At 56.3% G+C, this 18,413-nt stretch overlaps 1 protein-coding gene across 4 annotated transcripts in view; it reads right to left on the reverse strand.

The window, feature by feature from the left end:
* The window catches only part of MEGF8 (multiple EGF like domains 8), a 43,351-nt gene that overhangs the window by 20,531 nt on the left and 4,407 nt on the right, over window positions 1-18,413 (reverse strand). For 2 of the 4 annotated variants that reach the window (XM_027079654.1, XM_027079652.1), the window contains exons 2-23: window positions 16,765-16,928; window positions 16,318-16,524; window positions 15,299-15,479; window positions 15,129-15,217; window positions 14,116-14,531; window positions 13,530-13,675; window positions 13,279-13,401; window positions 11,019-11,173; window positions 10,563-10,682; window positions 10,076-10,220; window positions 9,830-9,993; window positions 6,267-6,467; window positions 5,672-5,872; window positions 4,989-5,225; window positions 4,014-4,132; window positions 3,793-3,924; window positions 3,591-3,704; window positions 2,841-3,089; window positions 2,133-2,332; window positions 1,602-1,812; window positions 1,255-1,504; window positions 605-737 (exon numbers count right to left, since the gene is read on the reverse strand). In XM_027079654.1, coding sequence (XP_026935455.1) covers window positions 605-737; window positions 1,255-1,504; window positions 1,602-1,812; window positions 2,133-2,332; window positions 2,841-3,089; window positions 3,591-3,704; window positions 3,793-3,924; window positions 4,014-4,132; window positions 4,989-5,225; window positions 5,672-5,872; window positions 6,267-6,467; window positions 9,830-9,993; window positions 10,076-10,220; window positions 10,563-10,682; window positions 11,019-11,173; window positions 13,279-13,401; window positions 13,530-13,675; window positions 14,116-14,531; window positions 15,129-15,217; window positions 15,299-15,479; window positions 16,318-16,524; window positions 16,765-16,928 — 3,957 coding nt within the window. Of the gene's footprint in view, window positions 1-604; window positions 738-1,254; window positions 1,505-1,601; window positions 1,813-2,132; window positions 2,333-2,840; window positions 3,090-3,590; window positions 3,705-3,792; window positions 3,925-4,013; window positions 4,133-4,988; window positions 5,226-5,671; window positions 5,873-6,266; window positions 6,468-9,829; window positions 9,994-10,075; window positions 10,221-10,562; window positions 10,683-11,018; window positions 11,174-13,278; window positions 13,402-13,529; window positions 13,676-14,115; window positions 14,532-15,128; window positions 15,218-15,298; window positions 15,480-16,317; window positions 16,525-16,764; window positions 16,929-18,285; window positions 18,360-18,413 lie in introns of all 4 variants that reach the window. The other 2 variants (XM_027079653.1, XM_027079656.1) reach the window with 2 other exon arrangements.

Genomic DNA, 18,413 nt, shown 5'->3' on the forward strand with positions numbered 1-18,413 from the left:
CAACTACAACTCTGCCCTCTCTCTCACAGCCTTGGAGCCACTCTGATTTACAATATGAAGAGAAGCATCTCCAAACCTAGGCCCTTTAACTGCCATGGGTAACAAATTATTTCTAGTGCATCTCCATCAGCTAAGCACAGCTGACGCAATGGGGCCTGGGAATTCTTGGTTGTGGGGGCTATAGCCTATGCACTGCAGGATGCAGAGTAGCATCTCTGGCCTCCACCCACGAGATGCCAGTAGCAGCCCCGATCACGACAATCAGAATGTCTCCAGACACAGCCAAATGACCCAAGGGGCAAAGTCACTCCTGGCTGAGAACCAGCGGGCTGAGGAGATAGATGCTCAGGGGCCCTCGCACCAGCTACATTCTGTGTGTCCCAAAAACATGTCCCACGTGGCCCTTCTTTCCAGAGACACAACCCAGCCAGTACAATCCTCTCTATTCGCCTCTCAGCTGAAGAAACTGAGACCCAGAGGTGGCAAGGGACTGCCAGCAAGTCTCTGGCAGAGTCAGGCTGGGTTTTGAGCCCACCTCAGGTAGCAAGGTATAGGGACAAGGGACAGCCCAGGACAGAGGTCCCACTTCCCCCAGTCCCCATACCAGACAGGGCCTGCACAGTGAGAGGCCTGTCCCGCCGCTGGCCGCAGAAGGCAGCAATGAGGCTACGGTCCGACTGGACGACACCAGTGTCCAGGAAGCGTGGGAATCCATCAAAGGCCAGGACATAGCTCAGCTGGAGAGGTGTAGAGTAGGATCAGGGGATGATGAGGATGAGAAAGAGGAATGCTTGGGGTCTGGGAGGAGGTGCAGCTCAAGCAGAGAGGGCAATCTGAGACTGGGGAAAAGGCTGCTTGAACCACCTGGGCAGATTGTCAAACTGTGGCATGGAGGCCACCATTCCCACTCCTGTGTTCATAACAGACATGGTTAATCAATCAGGCACTCTTGCATGGAGGCTCTTTCTCAACACACAGATCCTGGCAGCCACCACCAATCGATCAGAGTTGGCACACAAGGTACCAATATTTACCATACCTGGACTGGGGAATGGGAAACTGGAGTCCAGGAAACAGGAGGCAATCTGGGAAATGGGAGGGTCTGTGGGCTTAGGAACAAATGGGTAGGAGTCTGAGGAACAGATCTGGGAGTTTGATGGATGAAAAAACACGGACGTGGGGGCCAGGGTTCGTCTGAAGATTCAGACTGGGTGGGGGAGACGTGGGCCTGTAATCAGTGCCCTTGGTGCTCACCGTGCAGGGGGTGCTGCTGTCGGGGGAGAAGGTGAGGGTAAGTGGGGGACAGAGGGTCCCAGGGGCACAGGGCTGTAGCACCTCGGTGGCTGAGACAACCCACACACAATAGGACAGGCCTGGCCCAGCTCTCGCTGCCCCACCACCTGGAGGCAGTAGCCCCCCAACCCGGCGTGAGCCCAGTGCCACGGAGGACACGTTGGTGAGGAGGGCACGACCCCCACACTCCCGGAAGCAGGAGCCACCAGCCCTGGGGAGATGGAGGAGAGCCAGTGTCAGACCAGTCCTGCCCTATCCCACCATGTCCCTAACCCCACCCTGCCCCGCCTGGGTGGCCCCTGGCTCACCGGGGGTCCCCATAGTAGCCAGGAGAGCAGAGCTGGCAGTGGGCGCCCTCAGTGTGGTCCTGGCAGAAGCAGAGCCCGCTGAGGTTGTCGCAGTGGCCTCGGCGTGGGTCCCCATGCCCGTTGCACTGGCAGGGCCGGCAGCCGCCTGAGCCTGTGGCGTTACCAAAGCTGCCCGGCCGGCACCGTTCGCAGTGTTCCCCCCACGTCCAGTCTGTGGAGGCCCCAGCAGCCAGGATGCAGAGTCAGCGGCAAGAGCGAGAAGGAGCCCGACCCTCCCCAACCCCACCTGGCTCAAAGGAGGGTAACTGGAACCCCGACTGGGGAGCAACTGCAAATCCCAGGAGGGAGTACTGAGGCCCGCCGGAGGGGTGGGTGGCACTGAAACCTGTCTGGGGTGAGGAGCAGGCAATGGGACAGGGGGACTCAGAGCTGGGGAGGGGACGCAGAACCCCACACAGACAAAAGAAAACAGAAGCCCCGAGGAGGCTCCCTTGAGGCAGCCCTGAGGAGCTCAGGATGAGGGCTGCTCACCCTGGCACTCATCGCAGAAGCCGGGCCCCCGCTTGTGGCAGTGGCTGTGGAAGTTGCAGCCACAGTCCCGAGAACAGCGGGGGGCGGGGGGTCCTGGGGCAGGCGTGGGAGGGGGCAGGTCCGATGTCCAGCCCAGGTCACACACGCAGGTGAAGTCTGGGGGGCCACTGCACACGCCATGGCCACAGTCCTCCAGGCACCTGAGGGGGCATGGCAGGGGTGGGGGAAGGACTGGGTAGGCCTGGAGCCCCCAAGACATCCCCCCTCATCCCACTCCACCCCATTATCTCCATGGCAACACCATCATAAGCTACTGCCTGTTCCACAGATCCTGGACTCCATGGGTGGCCGTGTCTCCAAGGCAACCCCATCACATGTAGTAACTCCTGTCTCTATAGTAACCAAATATCACCACTGGTGATCTGTTCCCTGTGAAAACCCCTTTCAACTTGATCCTCCTCCATTTCTACGGCAACGCTGAAGCCTGTGGCCTGCAGTCCATGGGCGACCTGTCTCCGCAGTTAACTAGTGTTACGTTGAGGACCCTATCACTCTAATGAGGGCCTGCTCTACAAGGTAAAAACCCAAGGCTCACTGGAGAGGCTGGCACCATGGGAGGCAGCCCAGCACTGTGATCACTTCCTCCCAACATCTCCGCATGCACCAGCCCTGGGGCGACATCTCCATGGAAACCCATGCCCTACTCACGTGCGGTTGCAGTATGTGATGCCATCACCCTGGTAGCCCCTCTGGCAGTGACACTCATAGCTGAGGGGTGTGTTCAGGCAGGTCGCCCGCAGGTGGCACCGCGCCAGGCCCAAGCGACACTCATCCACATCTGGACAGCGGGCATATGCCCAGCGGGCAGGGAGGGCCACAGACAGCCCCAGGCCCTCCCCGACCCACAGGGAGCAGTTACCCCCACCCAGAGGCCCGGAGAAGTCCCCCTGGAGGCAACTGGGGAGGGAGGCGAGGTTGAAGAAGGTGGTTGGGTCGGGGTGGGGGGGGCGGGGGGATGATAAAGAAACAAGAGACAGAGACAGGAAAACAGTAACAGGGAGAGGGGAGATCAATCAGAGACAGAGAAAGAAATATGAATACGGAGAAAGACAGAAAGAGGGATGGAAGAGAGGCAGAGAAAAACCCAGAGAAGCCAGACAAAAAAGGATTTTAAAAGACAGGAGAGAGAGAGGGATACAGTGAAAGGGAGACAGAAGAGAAACAGAAACAGACAAGAAAGAAAACAGAAGGAAAGATGAGAGAAAACAAGTCACAGAGACAGGGGAAGAGTTGGCAGGGAGAAAAGAGAGAGCGAAACAGAGAGAAGGAGAAGGGGGGGAGAAAAACAGAGATGATGGCAAGAAAAAGGCAAAGGGGCAGAGAAACAGAGGCCGTTAGAATTAGGGTGGGCGGAGAGCCTCCACCCGGCCCCGCCCCCAGGGCCCCGCCCTGCCTCACCGTCCCAGCGTGGGGTTGTCCTCATTGCCACACCAGCCACACTCGTGGCTCTGCAGACACTCGTGGCAGGTCAGGAAGCGGTCACAGCTCCGGCACCGTGGCTCTGAGTGCACGCTGCAGGGTGATGGGTGTGGGGCTGTCAGAGCCACCCCTACCCTGGTCTCCGCCCTCCCCTCCTGGAACCCTGCCACCCGGACCGCACCTGTCGTCCCAGCCTCGGCAGCCCCCGTGCGGGTACCGGGCCAGGTAGGCGGCGAACATGAAGCAGGTGTGGGTGGACTGGCACCAGGCACACTGGCTTGAGTTGGCCAGGCAGTCGTCACAGGTCAGGCGCCTGGGGGCGGGGAGCAGGGACAGGGTCACCCCACAGCCTGGCCCCCACACACCCTCACACACCCTCTCCCTGGGCCCAGCTGGGCTCACTGGCTGCAGAGTGGGGGACACTCTTGCAGGCTCTTCAGGGCACCCCGACCCCGGCCCCGCCGGCTGCACGCTGCGTCCCCCTTGCGGCTGGTGCTCTGATGCCACTCGCAGAAGGGGTCCTGGGAGGTTGGAGGAATAAGAGCCCAGCTTAGCCTTCTCCCTGGGGCTCCCAGCGCCAGTCTCCCAGCACCAGTTCAACAGGCAGCTGCCTCCCTTGCCTGCCAGGGCCCACAGACCCCTGTTCCAAGCCCAGCTTCTTCCTACAGCCACTGACATCCATGGGTTCTGCCTCACCAGCACCCACTCCCTTTTTGGGCAGTAGCACCACTGTATGTGGTCCAGGTGGCGCTGATTCAATCCCTGGGGTCCAGAGATGGGCAGCGGGACACTCTCCTTCCTCCCAGCCTCACTGATCGGTCCAGGAACTGGCACAAGCCCCAATTAGAGCAAATGAAAGGCACTTCTGAGACTTCTGTTGAACTGACGGGTGAGAGTGAGGTGGGGACAGAAAGGTGCTCTCCTTCCCCTTGGGGCTCCAGTGGCTGGGTGGGGGGATAAAAGTCTGGAGCCCCTGAGGCTCCCTTGCCACTCCCAAGGAATGAACCTCCAGGGAAAACGAGAACGTGGAGTGGAGGGAGGTGAACAGCTGACTACGCGGTTTGAACCTCTGGGGCGAGCAGGCCGAAAGACCTACTCCTGGACTCTGCTGTCTAAGGGGATAAATGCTCCTCTGGTGCAGAGGTGCTGAGCTGGGTTTTCTGATCCCTGCAGCATGCAGAGTCACGCCTGCCAGGAGCTGACTCTCCAGCCCCTCTCCACTGCTCACAAACGACAAGGGCCCCGACTGTCTACCCCACCGCCGCCCACAGGGCCCCTCGGCTACCCGTGCCAGCTCTGGGGGGCCCACCCCCTTGCTCAGTCGCCTGCTTTGGCTGACTCCGTGCCGAGCCCTCCCCGCTGTGGCCTGGTGGGCACCTGGGTGCAGGCGTGGCAGTCTCGATGCTCCTCACAGAGTGGACAGAGGGCAGGCACCAGCACCAGCAGGGAGCCGCCGGCCCCGCGGTCCCCACAGTGGGCCCCACTCTGGCGCAGGTGGCAGGTCGCGCTGGCCAGGCACCAGCCGCAGCCCTGGTCTGCCAAGCAGCCCAGGCAGGAGGGGTAGGAGGCGCAGGCCGACGAGCGGTAGGGCTCCAGGAAGAAGAAGGAGATCTCCTGGGGGCGGGGGTCACGTGAGGGTCAGGGCTCCACGCTCCACGTCAAGGTTTGGGATAGGGATTAGAGTTTGGAGCTAAAGACTTAAGCGTCTGGAGACAAGGTTGAGAACTCAGGCCCGTAGAAAGTCAGGATTTAGGACATCAGCAGACAAAAGGGGATCAGGGTTTGAGAAAATCCAGAGATGAGAGGTCAAAGTATGGAGGGCAGAGGTCAGGGTCAGCAAGATCAGGGCAGGAGGAGTCAGAGACGCGGGCAGGGGTCAGAACACGAGATCAGGTCAGACTCTGGGGGTCAGATGTTGGGGTCCAGGGGGGGTTCAAGGTGAGGCCCAGAGTTCAAGAGTCAAGGAGTAAGAGGTCAGGGTCAAGAGAGTTAGTTTGTGGCCCAGGGCATCTGAGGCCAGGGGCTGGGGCAGGGTCAGAGCTGGGGACCTGGGTACTCACGCTGCCACCTGGCACGCCAGTCCGGTCCCACAGCAGGGTGAGCTCGCTGTGTCCAGGGCCCGCTGAGCCGTTGAGCTGGCCCCGGATCTCTACCGCGTACTTGTGGCCCCGGCCAGGCAGTGGGAAGAGGCGAGCGGACCCTGGACGCTGCAGGCGCCTCGTCTCCTTCTCCTGCTGAGCCACCCAGCGCCCTACCTCCTCCTGAAGTAGGGGTGAGGGGCAGACAGGGGCCTCAGAACTTTTCACCCGCACTGACCCCGGAAACCCCCAAGAGCCCCAAACCCACCTAGCGCCCACCCCTCCTCTTCCCAGGAGGGCCTCAGAGTTTCTTAGACCCCCAAAACCTCCAAGCACCCCTAAACCTCCCAGCAACCCACGTCCTCCTCAGGGGAGTCTGACTTGGTAACTCAGACCTTCCCCTTTCTTCAAAATCCACCCCCCACCCAGTTCTGTTCACAACTGAAAACCCCAGGGCCCTCCCGTCACTAAGGATAGATCCCACGCCTCTGATTTCTCCCCATTCCTCCTCCCCACCACACATCCAAGCCCCCATATTTACCATAAACAGCCCCCTGCATGTCCCAGGCACCCTCACCATGCTTTCTGTGTCAGGGCCACGGGCCATCCGGGCCAGTACGTGCAGGCGCTGGGCCCGGGCCCACACGGCCACGTCCTCAGCCCCTGGCCCTCCAGGCCCTCCTGGCAGCAGTGGGTGGATGAAGCCACGGTAGACCACGGACACGTCGGTCTCTGAGCTAGGTGTCAGGGTGATGGTCGTACTGCGGACAATCAAGACCTGTGCCAGCCAAGGAGGGAGGCGTGCATGAGGACCTCTCTGCATCGCCCCATGGTCCTCACACCTCTCCAGCCACATCAGAGCTAGAAAAGACCAGGCAACCCAATCTCCTTCCCTAGTTTACTAAATGGGAGACTGAGGCCAGAAGCAGGGGGGATTGCTCGCCCACGGTTACTCTGGGAGAAGAGTTGGGACTCCGACTCAGACAGCAGACAACAGGGTCCCAGCCCCTGCTCATCTCCACCTCTCATTAAACTCCAAGACCCTGGACCTTTCAGCATCTTCTTCCTCAACACCCCATCTTTCCACCTAAGCCCTTAAGGTCCAGATCCCTTAACTAGGGGGCTTGGAGACCTTCCAGGTTAGTAAACACATTCATGTGCCAGGAGGGTGTCACACCCCAACTCCACAGGGACAGAAGCTCAGGCCCCTTCTGGACCTCATCCTATGTACCATGTTCTTTGTTATATAATGAACCAGTATATATGTTTAAAAAAAAAAAAGAGCCCAGATCCAAATCCAACGTTTGAAGCGACGCACATACTTCGTGATTTACTGCTAGCATGTGTTCTTGTAATTGTAAAAGAGTGGAGCAACCCAAGGGTTCATCATGGGAGACTGTTTAAATAAACTGTAACACTACGGCATCAGAATGTAAATGGAACACTATGAAGCTGTTAAAAAAAAAAAAAAAAAAGAGGGTGTTTCCTAAGTTCTGTTATGGGAAGCTTGCCGGGATACGTTAAGAAAAAAAAGGAGAATGAGAAAACAACACCACCACCAAAAAGACAAAAAAAAAAAGAAAAAAGAAAAAAAGGGAAGTGGTAGTACAGTGTAGATAATATATTACTTTTGGTGCAAGAAAGAAAAATAATTAAATGTCACATTTACTTGTATTTGAATAGGTAAACAGCGGAAGGATATGTAAGAAATCTAAATAGACCTTCTGGGGAGAGTTAGGGTGGTCTTGAGTTAGGGGGATGCTGAGGCCAGCTTCCCACACTGAGGGGTGAGGACTGGGTAGATGGAAGAGACTTTTCACTCAACAACTTTTTACACTGTTGTGCGGTTTTTTTTGTGTTGTTGTTTTTGTTTTTAACTATATAGGATTCATTTATCCTATTTTATTTTATTTTTTTTAGCCACACTGCACGGCATGTGGGATCTTAGCTCCCCGACCAGGGGTCGAACCCTTGTCCCCTGAATTGGAAGCTCAGAGTCTTAACCACTGGATGCCAGGGAAGTCCCCATTGTTATGGTTTTTGAACCATGTGACTATAATACCTATTTTTTAAATTAATAAGGAACCACTGTGGAAAAACACTTTGATGATTCCTCAATAAGTTAACCATAGGATTACCCCAGCAATCCCACTCATACTGAAAATAGGTTTTCATTGCAATATTTGCGAATATCAATTCATTATGTTGTACACTTAAAACTAATATAAGGTTGTTTGTCAATTATACCTCAATTAAAAAAAAAAAAAAAAAAAGAGGGACTTCCCTGGTGGTCCAGTGGTTACGAATCCGTCTTGCAATGCAGGGGACACCAGTTCAATCCCTGGCTGGGGAACTAAGATCCCACATGCCTCAGGGCAACTAATCCCATGCGCCACAACTAGAGAGCCCTCATGCCACGTGCCGTGGGCTATAGAGCCCATGTGCTATGAAGCCTGTACACCACAACTAGAGAGAAGCCCGCACACCGCAACGAAGAGCCCCCGCGCCACTACGAAAGATTCCACGTGCCACAACTAAGACCCGACAGAGCCAATAAATAAATAAATAAATAAGTAAATAAATAAAATATTTTTTTAAAAAGGAAAAACTTGCCAACAGGTGTAAACAACCCAAATGTTATCAGCTGATGAATGGACATGGCATGGCCATACAATGGAATGTCATTCAGCCATAAAAAGGAACAAAGTTCTCGGACTTCCCTGGTGGTCCAGTAGCTAAGGCTCTGTGCTCCCAATGGAGGGAGCCCGGGTTCGACTCCTGGTCAGGGAACTAGATCCCACAGGTCGCAACTAAGAGTTTGCATGCTGCAACTAAAGATCCCTCATGCTGCAACTAAAGATCCCATGTGCCACAACTAAGACCTGACACAGCTAAATAAATAAATAAATAAAATTTTTTAAAAAAATGAACAAAGTTCTGACACATGCCACAACACAGATGAGCCTTGAAAATATTATGCTGAGTGAATGGAGTCACACACAAAAGGCCACGTATTATATGATTCCATTTATATGACCTATCCAGTGTTAACAAATCCAGATACAGAAAAAGAAAAAGGTTAGTGGTTGCCAGGGGCCAAGGGGAGAGGGGAATGGAGAGTGATTACTTAATGGATATGGGGGTCTCCTTTTGGGGTTATAAAAATGTTCTGGGGGGGCACATCCCCTGTGGTCTGGTGAGTAAGACTCCATGGTCCCAGTGCAGGGGGCCCGGGTTCAATCCCTGGTCGGGGAACTAGATCCCACATGAATGCTGCAACTAAGAGTTCACATTCCGCAACTAAAAACAAAAAAACAGGGCTTCCCCGGTGGTGCAGTGGTTAAGAATCCGCCTGCCAATGCAGGGGACATGGGTTCAAGCCCTGGTTCGGGAAGGTCCCACATGCCACAGAGCAAATAAGCCCGTGCGCCACAACTACTGAGCCTGTGCTCTAGAGCCCGTGAGCCACAACTACTGAGCCTGCATGCCACAACTACTGAAGCCTGCGCGCCTAGAGCCCGTGCTCCGCAACAACAGAAGCCGCCGCAGTGAGAAGCCTGAGCACCACAACAAAGAGTAGCCCTGCTCGCCGCAACTAGAGAAAGCCCACGTGCAGCAACAAAGACCCAACGCAGCCAAAAAACTTTTTAAAAATAAAAATAAAATAAATAAATGTAAAACAAACACAAAAAACATGCCTCAACGAAGATCCTGTGGGTCGCAATTAAGACCCGAAGCAGCTTAAGAAAAAAAAAAAAAAGTTCTGGGGACTTCCCTGGTGGCCCAGTGGTTAGGGCTCCGCGCTTCCACCACAGGGGCGCGGGTTTCATCCCTGGTTGGGGAACTAGGATCCTGAATGCTGCACGGTGCAGCCAAAAAAAAAAAAAATGTTCTTGAACTAGAGAGTGGTGATAGTTGCATAGTACTGTGAAGGTGATAAGTGTCACTAATGGTAAGTTTTATGTTATGGGCATTTCACCACAGTTAAAACTTTTCTTAGGCCAATAAGGAAAATCAGACCCTTGCATGTAAAGACTTAAGGGGTAAACGCAAGAGTGATAAAGATCCATTTGAAAAATGAAAACTCTAAGACCAAGCCCTTCAGCACTCCACACTGGTCCCCATCCCCTGGCTCCCCACCTTGTCAGGCTGGGAGGCATTGGGCGGCTGTTGGAAGGTGAGCAGGTGCAGGCCAGGCAGGAAGCTCTGGGTGACACAGGCCTCCAGGGAGGTAACGAAGACAGGTACGGGCCCCCACCAGCCCACGGTGCCTGAGATCTGCTCCCCACGGCAGCGGGCCTGCTCTGTGAGGACAGGAGGGTCGGGAGATGGGGGTTGGTGTGGGGTGCTATGCTGCCCCCTCCCAAAATGCCACTGGACACTCACCAGGCCGAGGGAGGCAGCTCTCGTTGTGTACGCACCAGCCCAGGGCGCCGGGCCCCCGGGGAGGAGCGGCGGTGCTGCTGAACGCCAGACAGGCCTGGCAGTCACCCAGGAGGCGGCCCAGGCCCAGGCAGCTGGCAGCCGGACACTGCAGAGAGGGGAAAGACAGGTGTCACTATCCACTGGGGCTTAAGGGACCTGGGAAAAGCTGTGGATTCAGGAGGCTTGGGGTGGAAAGGTCAGGGGACTGGAGAAGGGAATTGAAAGCTGGGTTGGAATGAGAAAGATCAAGAGGACAGGGGTGGAGGATCCAGGGACAGAAACATAAGTTCAAAAGGACCGGGAAGAGGGTCAAAGGTTCAAGGGTCAGTAGTCAGGAATGCCGATCTTAGGTGTGAAAACGAGTCTCCCAAGCGCAGGTCTGGGCAGAAGAAGACACGGAGGACCAGGTCTCCGTGCTAAGGGGCAGAGTACTAGGACAGTCACTCACGGCCCCCGAGGGAGTCCCAGGAGGTGGGGCAGCTTGGCAGGCTCCCTGACACCAACTGCATTCAGGGTCTCGGGAACATACGCTGTGGTCCGTGTACATGGAGCAATAGTCCAGGTGGTACTGTAGAGAGATGGGCAGGGAGGAGGGGGCGCCTCACACCTGGGGCCTGCTCCCACGTCCTCGCTCACTTTGATGAGCCCAGGGAACCCCAACTGCTCAGAACCTTGAGGACCCCTGTCCACTTCTCCCCCAGCCCCAGGGACCACTGCCCCTCTGCCCTCAGCTCCAGGGACCACCATTCCTCCTCCCTTGGACCTGGGGACTGACCTCCCTCCTCTCACGGCCCTAGGGACCTCCCCTCCTTCTCCCAGGGACGCCCCCCAACTTCCTCCCTTAACCATGGGAAACATGCTACCTCCTCCCCAGCCACCCTCTCCCTATCACCCCAGTGCTCACGTCTGGAGCAGGCGCCTGGAACACAAAGGGAGGCACCTTGTAGGCCATCAAGTCCCCACGGGGCCGGCCACTGTACCCCCCTGCCACCAACAGGACGCTGCCACCAAGCACAGCCGCCACATGTGAGTACCGACCACTGGGAGGTGCTGCTCGGCCTAGGAGAATACAGACGTCCCGAGGACATGTGACCCCCCATCCCCCCTTCGTGGCTCCCACCTTGAGGACCACCCCTGACTCTCCTACGCCTCAACCCCACTTGCCCAAGGAAACCCTCCCCGCCTGCCTGGCCCTGCTCTAGTCCTAGCTCTCTCACTTCCTGGAGCTCCCACACTGCTGCCCAAGTCACCTTCCAGACAGAGCATGACCTTTGGGGTCAAATCCTGGATCTACCATTTCCTTGCTTTCAAATAACGGATCAACTACTGACTAGCTGTGTGGCCTTGGGCAGGAGACCTGACTTCTCTGAATCTTGGTTTCCTCCTCCGTGCATGGAACCTTGCCCTCGGGGAGCGGTGAGGCAGGCCGCCCGGCTGTCACCTGTTGTTGTCTGTCTGACACCAGCCTCCCTGCTGGTGACAGCCTCTGACTGTCCTCTGGAAAACCACCCCTCCCACCCCCAGTCCACAAGGCTCAAGTCGAGCTGTCCCTGCCTCTAGCAGCAGCAGGGCTTGAGCCCAGGCCTATCAGAGTCAGTGGCTAGTTCAGGGAGGGGACCCAATTGCTACAATTCTTGGGAAAAAGGTACTGTCTTCCCTCTGGGCATTTTAAAGGGGTAGGATATAATCCCAGAGCTGCTGGTGACCATCTACAAAAGGCAAACCTGCTACAGACTGAAGGAAATCCAGCTGAGAACTGGGGAGAGAAATGGCTCATGCCATTATGTGAGCACCTGGATCCAGGCCAGCCTGCAGCCAGTTTTCACTCAAGTGAGTCAAGAAATTCTTCCTTTTGCTTAAGCTGGTCGGGTGGGGTTTCTGTCACTTACAACCAAGAGTCCTGACTGACGGGTAAGCGGTCAGTGATTGGTGACTCCCTCACACTTTTACTGACCCGTATGCTCTGGAAGTGTATGGGACTTGGCCCAGGGCATCAAAATCTACAAAGAAGGAGGAGGCCTCCAGAAACCTCACACTCTGGCCTACCCAGTGAAGGGGTCTGAAGGAGGGACAGGAGCAGCAGTGGAGCCCTGGATTGGAGGCCTCCAATGCTAGGCTGAGGCTTTATTCCTTTTTTTTTTTTTAATATTTATTTATTTATTTATTTGGTTGTGCTGGGTCTCAGCTGCAGCAGGCTCCTTAGTTGCGGCTCACCGGTTCCTTAGTTGCAGCTCGCCGGCTCCTTAGCTGTGGCACGCAAACTCCTAGTTGCAGCATGCATGTGGGACCTAGTTCTCTGACCAGGGATCGAACCCGGGCCCCCTGCATTGGGAGCGTGGAGTCTTAACCACTGGGCCACCAGGGAAGCCCCATTCCTGATGGTCAAACAGGATTCCTTGGGGACCCTTCCTCTTGCCCACCCCTTAAATGTTACTGTCCCTTCTTTTATGTTTGTCCTTTGTCCTCACTCTTCTGTTCAGAAGGGTGGGGAGAACAGACGGGCCTCTGGGAAGTTCCACAGTCCCATGAAAGGATATGCCCAGTTTGTGCACACAAGTGTCTTTCTGAGGAGAGGGCCTGTGACTTTCTTCCCATTCACAAAGCAGTCTCTGATCTAATGAGCTTGAAAGGCTTCTCCACACTCCCTCCAGGTGAGCCCTCTGGCCTTGCGCTATTGGGACAATGTGTTGGGCCCTTCACTGGACTGTCTTCTTTCTTCACTTCATTTTACTCAATTTATTCTCACAACAGCCCAGTGGTTTAAGCGTTATTACATTTTACAGAGGGGAAGTTGAGGTGCAGAGAGATTAAATGATGGTTTTTGTACAAAAGGTTGTTTAGGAATGGCCATCCTGGTTCTGCCACTTGCCCACTGTGTGACCTTGAAAAAGTTGCTTCTTTGTAGGCAGTCCCCTGGGACAGCTGATAATTGGCAAAACCTGGACTGGAACCTAGATCTGATGCTTCTGAAAATGTCTCCCATCTCCATAGCAACAATGCCCTGGTCCTATCTCTAGTGCAGGTGTGCCTCCTGAGGCCGGCTCCGATAGGATATTGGGCTCACCCCAACAAGGACCGGGGTGGCTCCTTCCCAAAGCCCAGGATCACTGTGGGAGCAAGCGTGACGCTCAGGAGCCCCTCATGGAAACAGAGGGGCCACTCACCCTCAGGAGTTCCTGGAGGGGCAAGCTCGGCCCCCGACACCCACTGATGGCAGCCAAGGTGGTAGAAGAAGATGCCATCTTCATAGCACTTTTCCTCCTGGTAATGGGTGTGCACGTTGCCCCCTGGGAAAGGAGCAAAGGGGCACAGCTGGCAAGCCTGGGGGAGGTGAGGACACCCCTGCAGGGAGCCTCAGCTCAGCCTTGGGCCCCTGGCAGGCAGGCAGGTAGGTGGGATTGGGGCGCCTCCTCACCGTAGACCACCATGTAGTTGCCCAGGACACTGGCCGTGTGAAAGGCCCGCTCCCGTGGGCCCTGAAGCCCATCCCGGCCCTTCAGGCTGGTCCACACGCGCCGATCCACGTGGAAGAGCTCGGTGGAGTTCACCCGCACAGAGAACCTGTAGGGGAGGGGAAGAGGAGGAGCTTGAGGCAGGAAGGGCCTCTCTCCCTCCTCTGGGCCCACAGTTGAGACTGGCTTTACTGGATTTATATCCCCTCAGAACTAGAAGCTCCTTGTGGGCAGGACCCAGGTTTGATTGATCTCTGGGTTCCCTGCATAATCTAGCCAGGGCTAGACACCAAGCAGGGGTTGGTTAAATGACTGCATGAGTGGGAGTGCGTAGGGAAGCAAGTGACCAAGAGATTGAATGACAGACTAGAGAATGCGTGAGTCGGGGAGTAAATGAGTGAATAAACAAATGAGTGAATGAATGACAGACGGGGTGACTGAATGACTGCAGGGGTCTATCAGTGGGCAAAGACCGTTAAAGCATAAAGGCCCAGGGTGTTAGGCCAGGCCTGGCCCTGCAAGGCATGGGGTGTGGGGCAGGTGACTCACCGGGCAGTGGAGGGCCGGTGTCCACCGTGAACCAGCAGGGCACGCGACGGGGCATGGAACACCATGGAATGGCCAGTGGCGGCAGGGGGCCGCCCACCTGCCGGAATCACCTGCTCCCAATAGCCCCCACTGGTGCTGTCGAGGCGGAAACGGAAGAGGCCAGAGGAGAAGAGGTCGTGCTGGGTGCGGCCACCAGACACATAGAGCCAGATGCTGTCCACTAGGGCTGCTGCGTGACCTGCCAGGCCTGGCGGCCCTGAGGAACTGGAAGCAGCTGGTGCCAGAAGCTCCCAGTGGCCACCACCCAGCGGGCTAAAGGCCCAAACGTCACTGGTGAGGGAGCCGTCAGCCAACTCACCACCCATCAGCACGAGGGAGCCGGCCCAAGCCACAGCCACGTGGGAGTGACGGGCAGCCTGTGAGGAAGAGACCAGGAGACGGAGATGGAGAGGGAAACAGATGGTGACACAGAGAAAGAGAAAGACAGAGAGAGATGCAGAGACAGGGCAAGATGGAGAGACAGAGATACAGAGAAAGAGAAAGTGAGAGAGGGACAGAGATAAAGACAGAGACATGCAAAGAGAGAAAAGAAGAGAGACGGACCCAGAAAGACAGACACATGCAAATAAAAAGAGAGGTGTGACAGAGAAACACAATAAGAGAAGGCGGAGTCAGGGAGAAATGACAGAGACCAGTAGAGAGTAAGAGGTATAACCCAGAGAGAAGGAGACACAGAGACCGAGAGAGACCAGACGACCAAGAGTCAGAAACAAAAACCGAAAGATGGACCAAGAGAGACAGGAGACACACAGAAAGGTAAGATGCAGAAAGGCAGATAAACGAAGAAGAAAGAAAATCAAAGACAGAACAGCAGAAGCGGGAGGTGTAGGTGGTCATGTATCACACTGCAGGAGTTAGGGGTGTGCAGGATGATGGGGTCGCTCTGGGGTGCCCTGGCTGGGTCTGACAGAGTGGACAGGCACCTCCAGGCAGGGCAGAGGTGGGGTCCATACCGGGGCAGGACTCAGGTCCCAGCGCTCCCAGGTGTTGGCAGAGAAGTTGTACAGGACGAGGTCACCCAGGGCCCTGTTGAGGTCCTGGCCTGTGGAGAGGTGGACAGTCTCAGGCCCTGGCCACAGGCTGCCAGGCCTCTAGACCCCAGACTCATATCCCATCTGCTTACCTCCGAAAACAGCCAGCAGCCCCGGTGGGGACAGGAAGGCACCAGCCGCCCCGATACGGGCGGAGAAGGCGGGGTCCCCGGCACTCACGTTGTGCCACCAGCCAGCCCCCTGGTTCTCCCAAAGGTGCAGGTCACAGGCGCGTCCCAGGAAACCAGGCTCACAGAGGCATGGTCCCAGGGGCTGGGGGGAAGGGGGCACAAAGGCAGGGACAAAGAGAGAGAAAGAAACAGACAGGGAGGAGAGAGAGAGCCAGAGTGAGATAGATGGAGCAAAACGGAGGAGAGATGAACAGGAAAGGAGAGGATGGAAAAATAAAGACAGAGAGGCAAAGAAAGAGACAGGAAGGAGACAGGCCAACAGACAGAGGAAGAGATGGACACAGAGACACAATCAGAGGGAGGCAGAGAAGAGGAGAAACGAAGACAGACCAACAGAAAAAGGGAAAGGAAAAAGAAAAAGACCCAGAAAGGAAAATGAGGACAAGACAGAAAGACAGGTTGGAGAAAGAAAACTGATGAAGTCAATGTCGGCCTGGGCTGGAAGAGCTCAGATCCGGGGAGGTCAAGGCAGGGAGGGCTCAAGGCGTGACCCAGGCCCAAAGCTGGATATGCATGGTTTAGGCCCAAGGTCAGTGGTCAAAAGTCAGAAGTCATGGCTGGGGGCCCAAGACCAGACAGAGCGGCTGGGTGTGAGGGTGGAGTCAGGCCTGGCACGAGGAAGGCATGCAGGTTCACAGGTGAGAAGTGGGCTACAGGTGAGGTTGGGAGTGAGCTCAGGCAGAGGAGGGGCCCCCAGTGAAGGTGGAGTGGAAGTGGAGTAACAGGTTGGGGGAGTGGGATCTGGAAGGAGAGAGAGAACTGTAGGAGGGAGCAGGGTCCCTGGCGGGGTCAGCATCATGGGAGAGGATGGGACGGCAGGGGTTGTTTCAGGCAGGGGCAGAGTCAGGTCTAGGACATGGGAGTGGTGGCTGTGACCACAGGGCAGGGCCCCAGGGGAACACAGCTGGGGGCAGGCTCACCGAGGCACAGGTGCCGTGGCTGCCACAGTAGGCTGGGCACTCCTGCAGGCCGCAGTCAGGGCCCCCCCAGCCCGGATCACAGACACACACCCCTGGGGGCTGGCACTGCCCATGGCTGTAGCAGCCCCCCGGGCACAGGGAGAAGCGGAATGAGGCATTGAAGCCCAGCAGGTTGTAGTTGGCATCGCTGAAGAGGTGCAGCAGCATCTGCAGGCACAAGGTGGGTGGGGCTCTGGGGCTGGACTGGGAGAGGGTCCACTCCTGCCCCCACCCCACCCTGGGGTCCCCATCTCCTTTCTTTGTCTCTCTCCACCTCTCTTTGTCCCTCTATCCTTCTGACTGATGTCAAGTCCCCCCGCCCTTTGTTTCCCTCTGTGTATCTACCCCCCGTCCTGCACACTCCACTCAGATCCTCCAGCCACAGCCCCGCAGCCAGGCCCCACCAACCTTGCCTGAGGAAGCCTCAATGGGCGGAGGCCGGGTGCTCCCACTCAGACTGGCAAGCAGGGGCCCGCGGGGGGAGTCACCATCATACACGAACAGGTAGTCATACGTGCATTCCGTGTCCAGGAAAAGGAAGTCCAGCAGGATCCGGTACTGGGAGCTCGGGGCTGAGCAGTGAGAACAGGGGGGCCAGGCTCAGATGCGGACCCTCTCCCCATGCCTCCACGCAGCCCCCCCACAAACACCAAGCCCTGCTCCTCGTAACGCTGGGATGGGGGCCCAAAGATGAGTCAAACCTGGGCCTTGCCTTCAAGGGGCTCCCAGGCTCCCAGCCCAGGGAGGTCAGAGCTGCGACAGCAAGAGGGACAGAAGCTCAAAGAAGAAATTACAGTATCATCCCTGGAAAGGACCCCTGAGATCAGGCTGAACACCGCCTACTATTCAGATGGGGAAACTGAAGTGCAGAGAGAGGAACCCCATCCCAGTGGTCACACAGAACTTCCCATTTATTCTTGAACCTCAGACATGCCCAAGCCTGAGGGTCAGTCCAGGCGTGAGCAGAGAGGCATACTCCCACATGGAAAAGGGCCTCTGTGAGGGGCCTCTGTTCCAGGCTCAACAGAGCTCTAGGGGAAGAGGTCCCTTTCTTCCCCCTGGCCAAAGACTGAAACTTGGAGCACCACAGCTCCTCTCTGCCCCCACCCAGGGTCTCTTCTCTCTGTTTATTGTATTGAATAGTAGCTAAGGCCACAGACTCTGGAGCCAGACTGCCTGGGCTCCAATCTTGGCTCTGCCACTTACTAGCCACTAGCTGTGTGACCTTGGGCAAGTCAGCTAGCCTCTCTGGATCTGTTTCTTCATCCGTAAAATAGGGATGTAATCACTATGGTCGATTCATACTTCTTGGCCACTAATCCCATCAGGAGATGATGGCTGACTCCCAGCCCCTTGTATCTGGAAGAGCCTCAGAGACTAGCTTGGCCAATACAAACTAGAAGTGATGCTCTGGGACTTCCGAGGCTAGATCAGAGGAAGCCTGCAATTTTTACCTGGGCCTCGTAGAATACTCCTTCTCAGAACCCAGCTGTCATGCTATGAAAAGTCACATGGAGGGGCCATGCGTAGGCGTCCCAGCTGTCATCCCCAGCTGAGCTTCCAGCTGACAGCCGGCATCAACCGGCTCCCTGTGAGGGAGCCTTCTTGGACGCCCGGCCCAGGTGAGTGTTCAGATGACTGCAGTCCCCACTGGTCTGACTGCGACCGCATGGGAGGCCATAATGGATAATGCACCTAAAGTGCTTACGGTAGGGCCTAGCACCTCATAACGCTACTACTCCTAGCACTGTCGCTCTTCCTGCTCTCTGCCAGGTCCTGGTTGCAGAAGGTTCTCTCATCCCACATCTCCCACTAGGGGCTCAGGGAAGGCTTGTGGGCTAGGGAGACTAGGAGACCTGGGTTCCAGCTCTGCTCCTGACCCTAGGCCAGCCCCTTTACCCATGCTCCTCAGTACACCCATCTGCATACCGGAGATGCTCATCCACTATTCACGAGCTGTGGGATCTTGCGCCAGTTCCATGGGCTCTCTGGGCCTCAGTTTCCTTGATGTAAAATGGGGATAATTCTCCTCAGCCGTCAAGGCTGGTGTGAATATC

Source organism: Aethalodelphis obliquidens, unplaced genomic scaffold, assembly GCF_003676395.1.
Source record: "Aethalodelphis obliquidens isolate GAN/ISIS:26980383/991018 unplaced genomic scaffold, ASM367639v1 scaffold43, whole genome shotgun sequence".
Taxonomy (NCBI): Eukaryota; Metazoa; Chordata; class Mammalia; order Artiodactyla; family Delphinidae; genus Aethalodelphis; species Aethalodelphis obliquidens.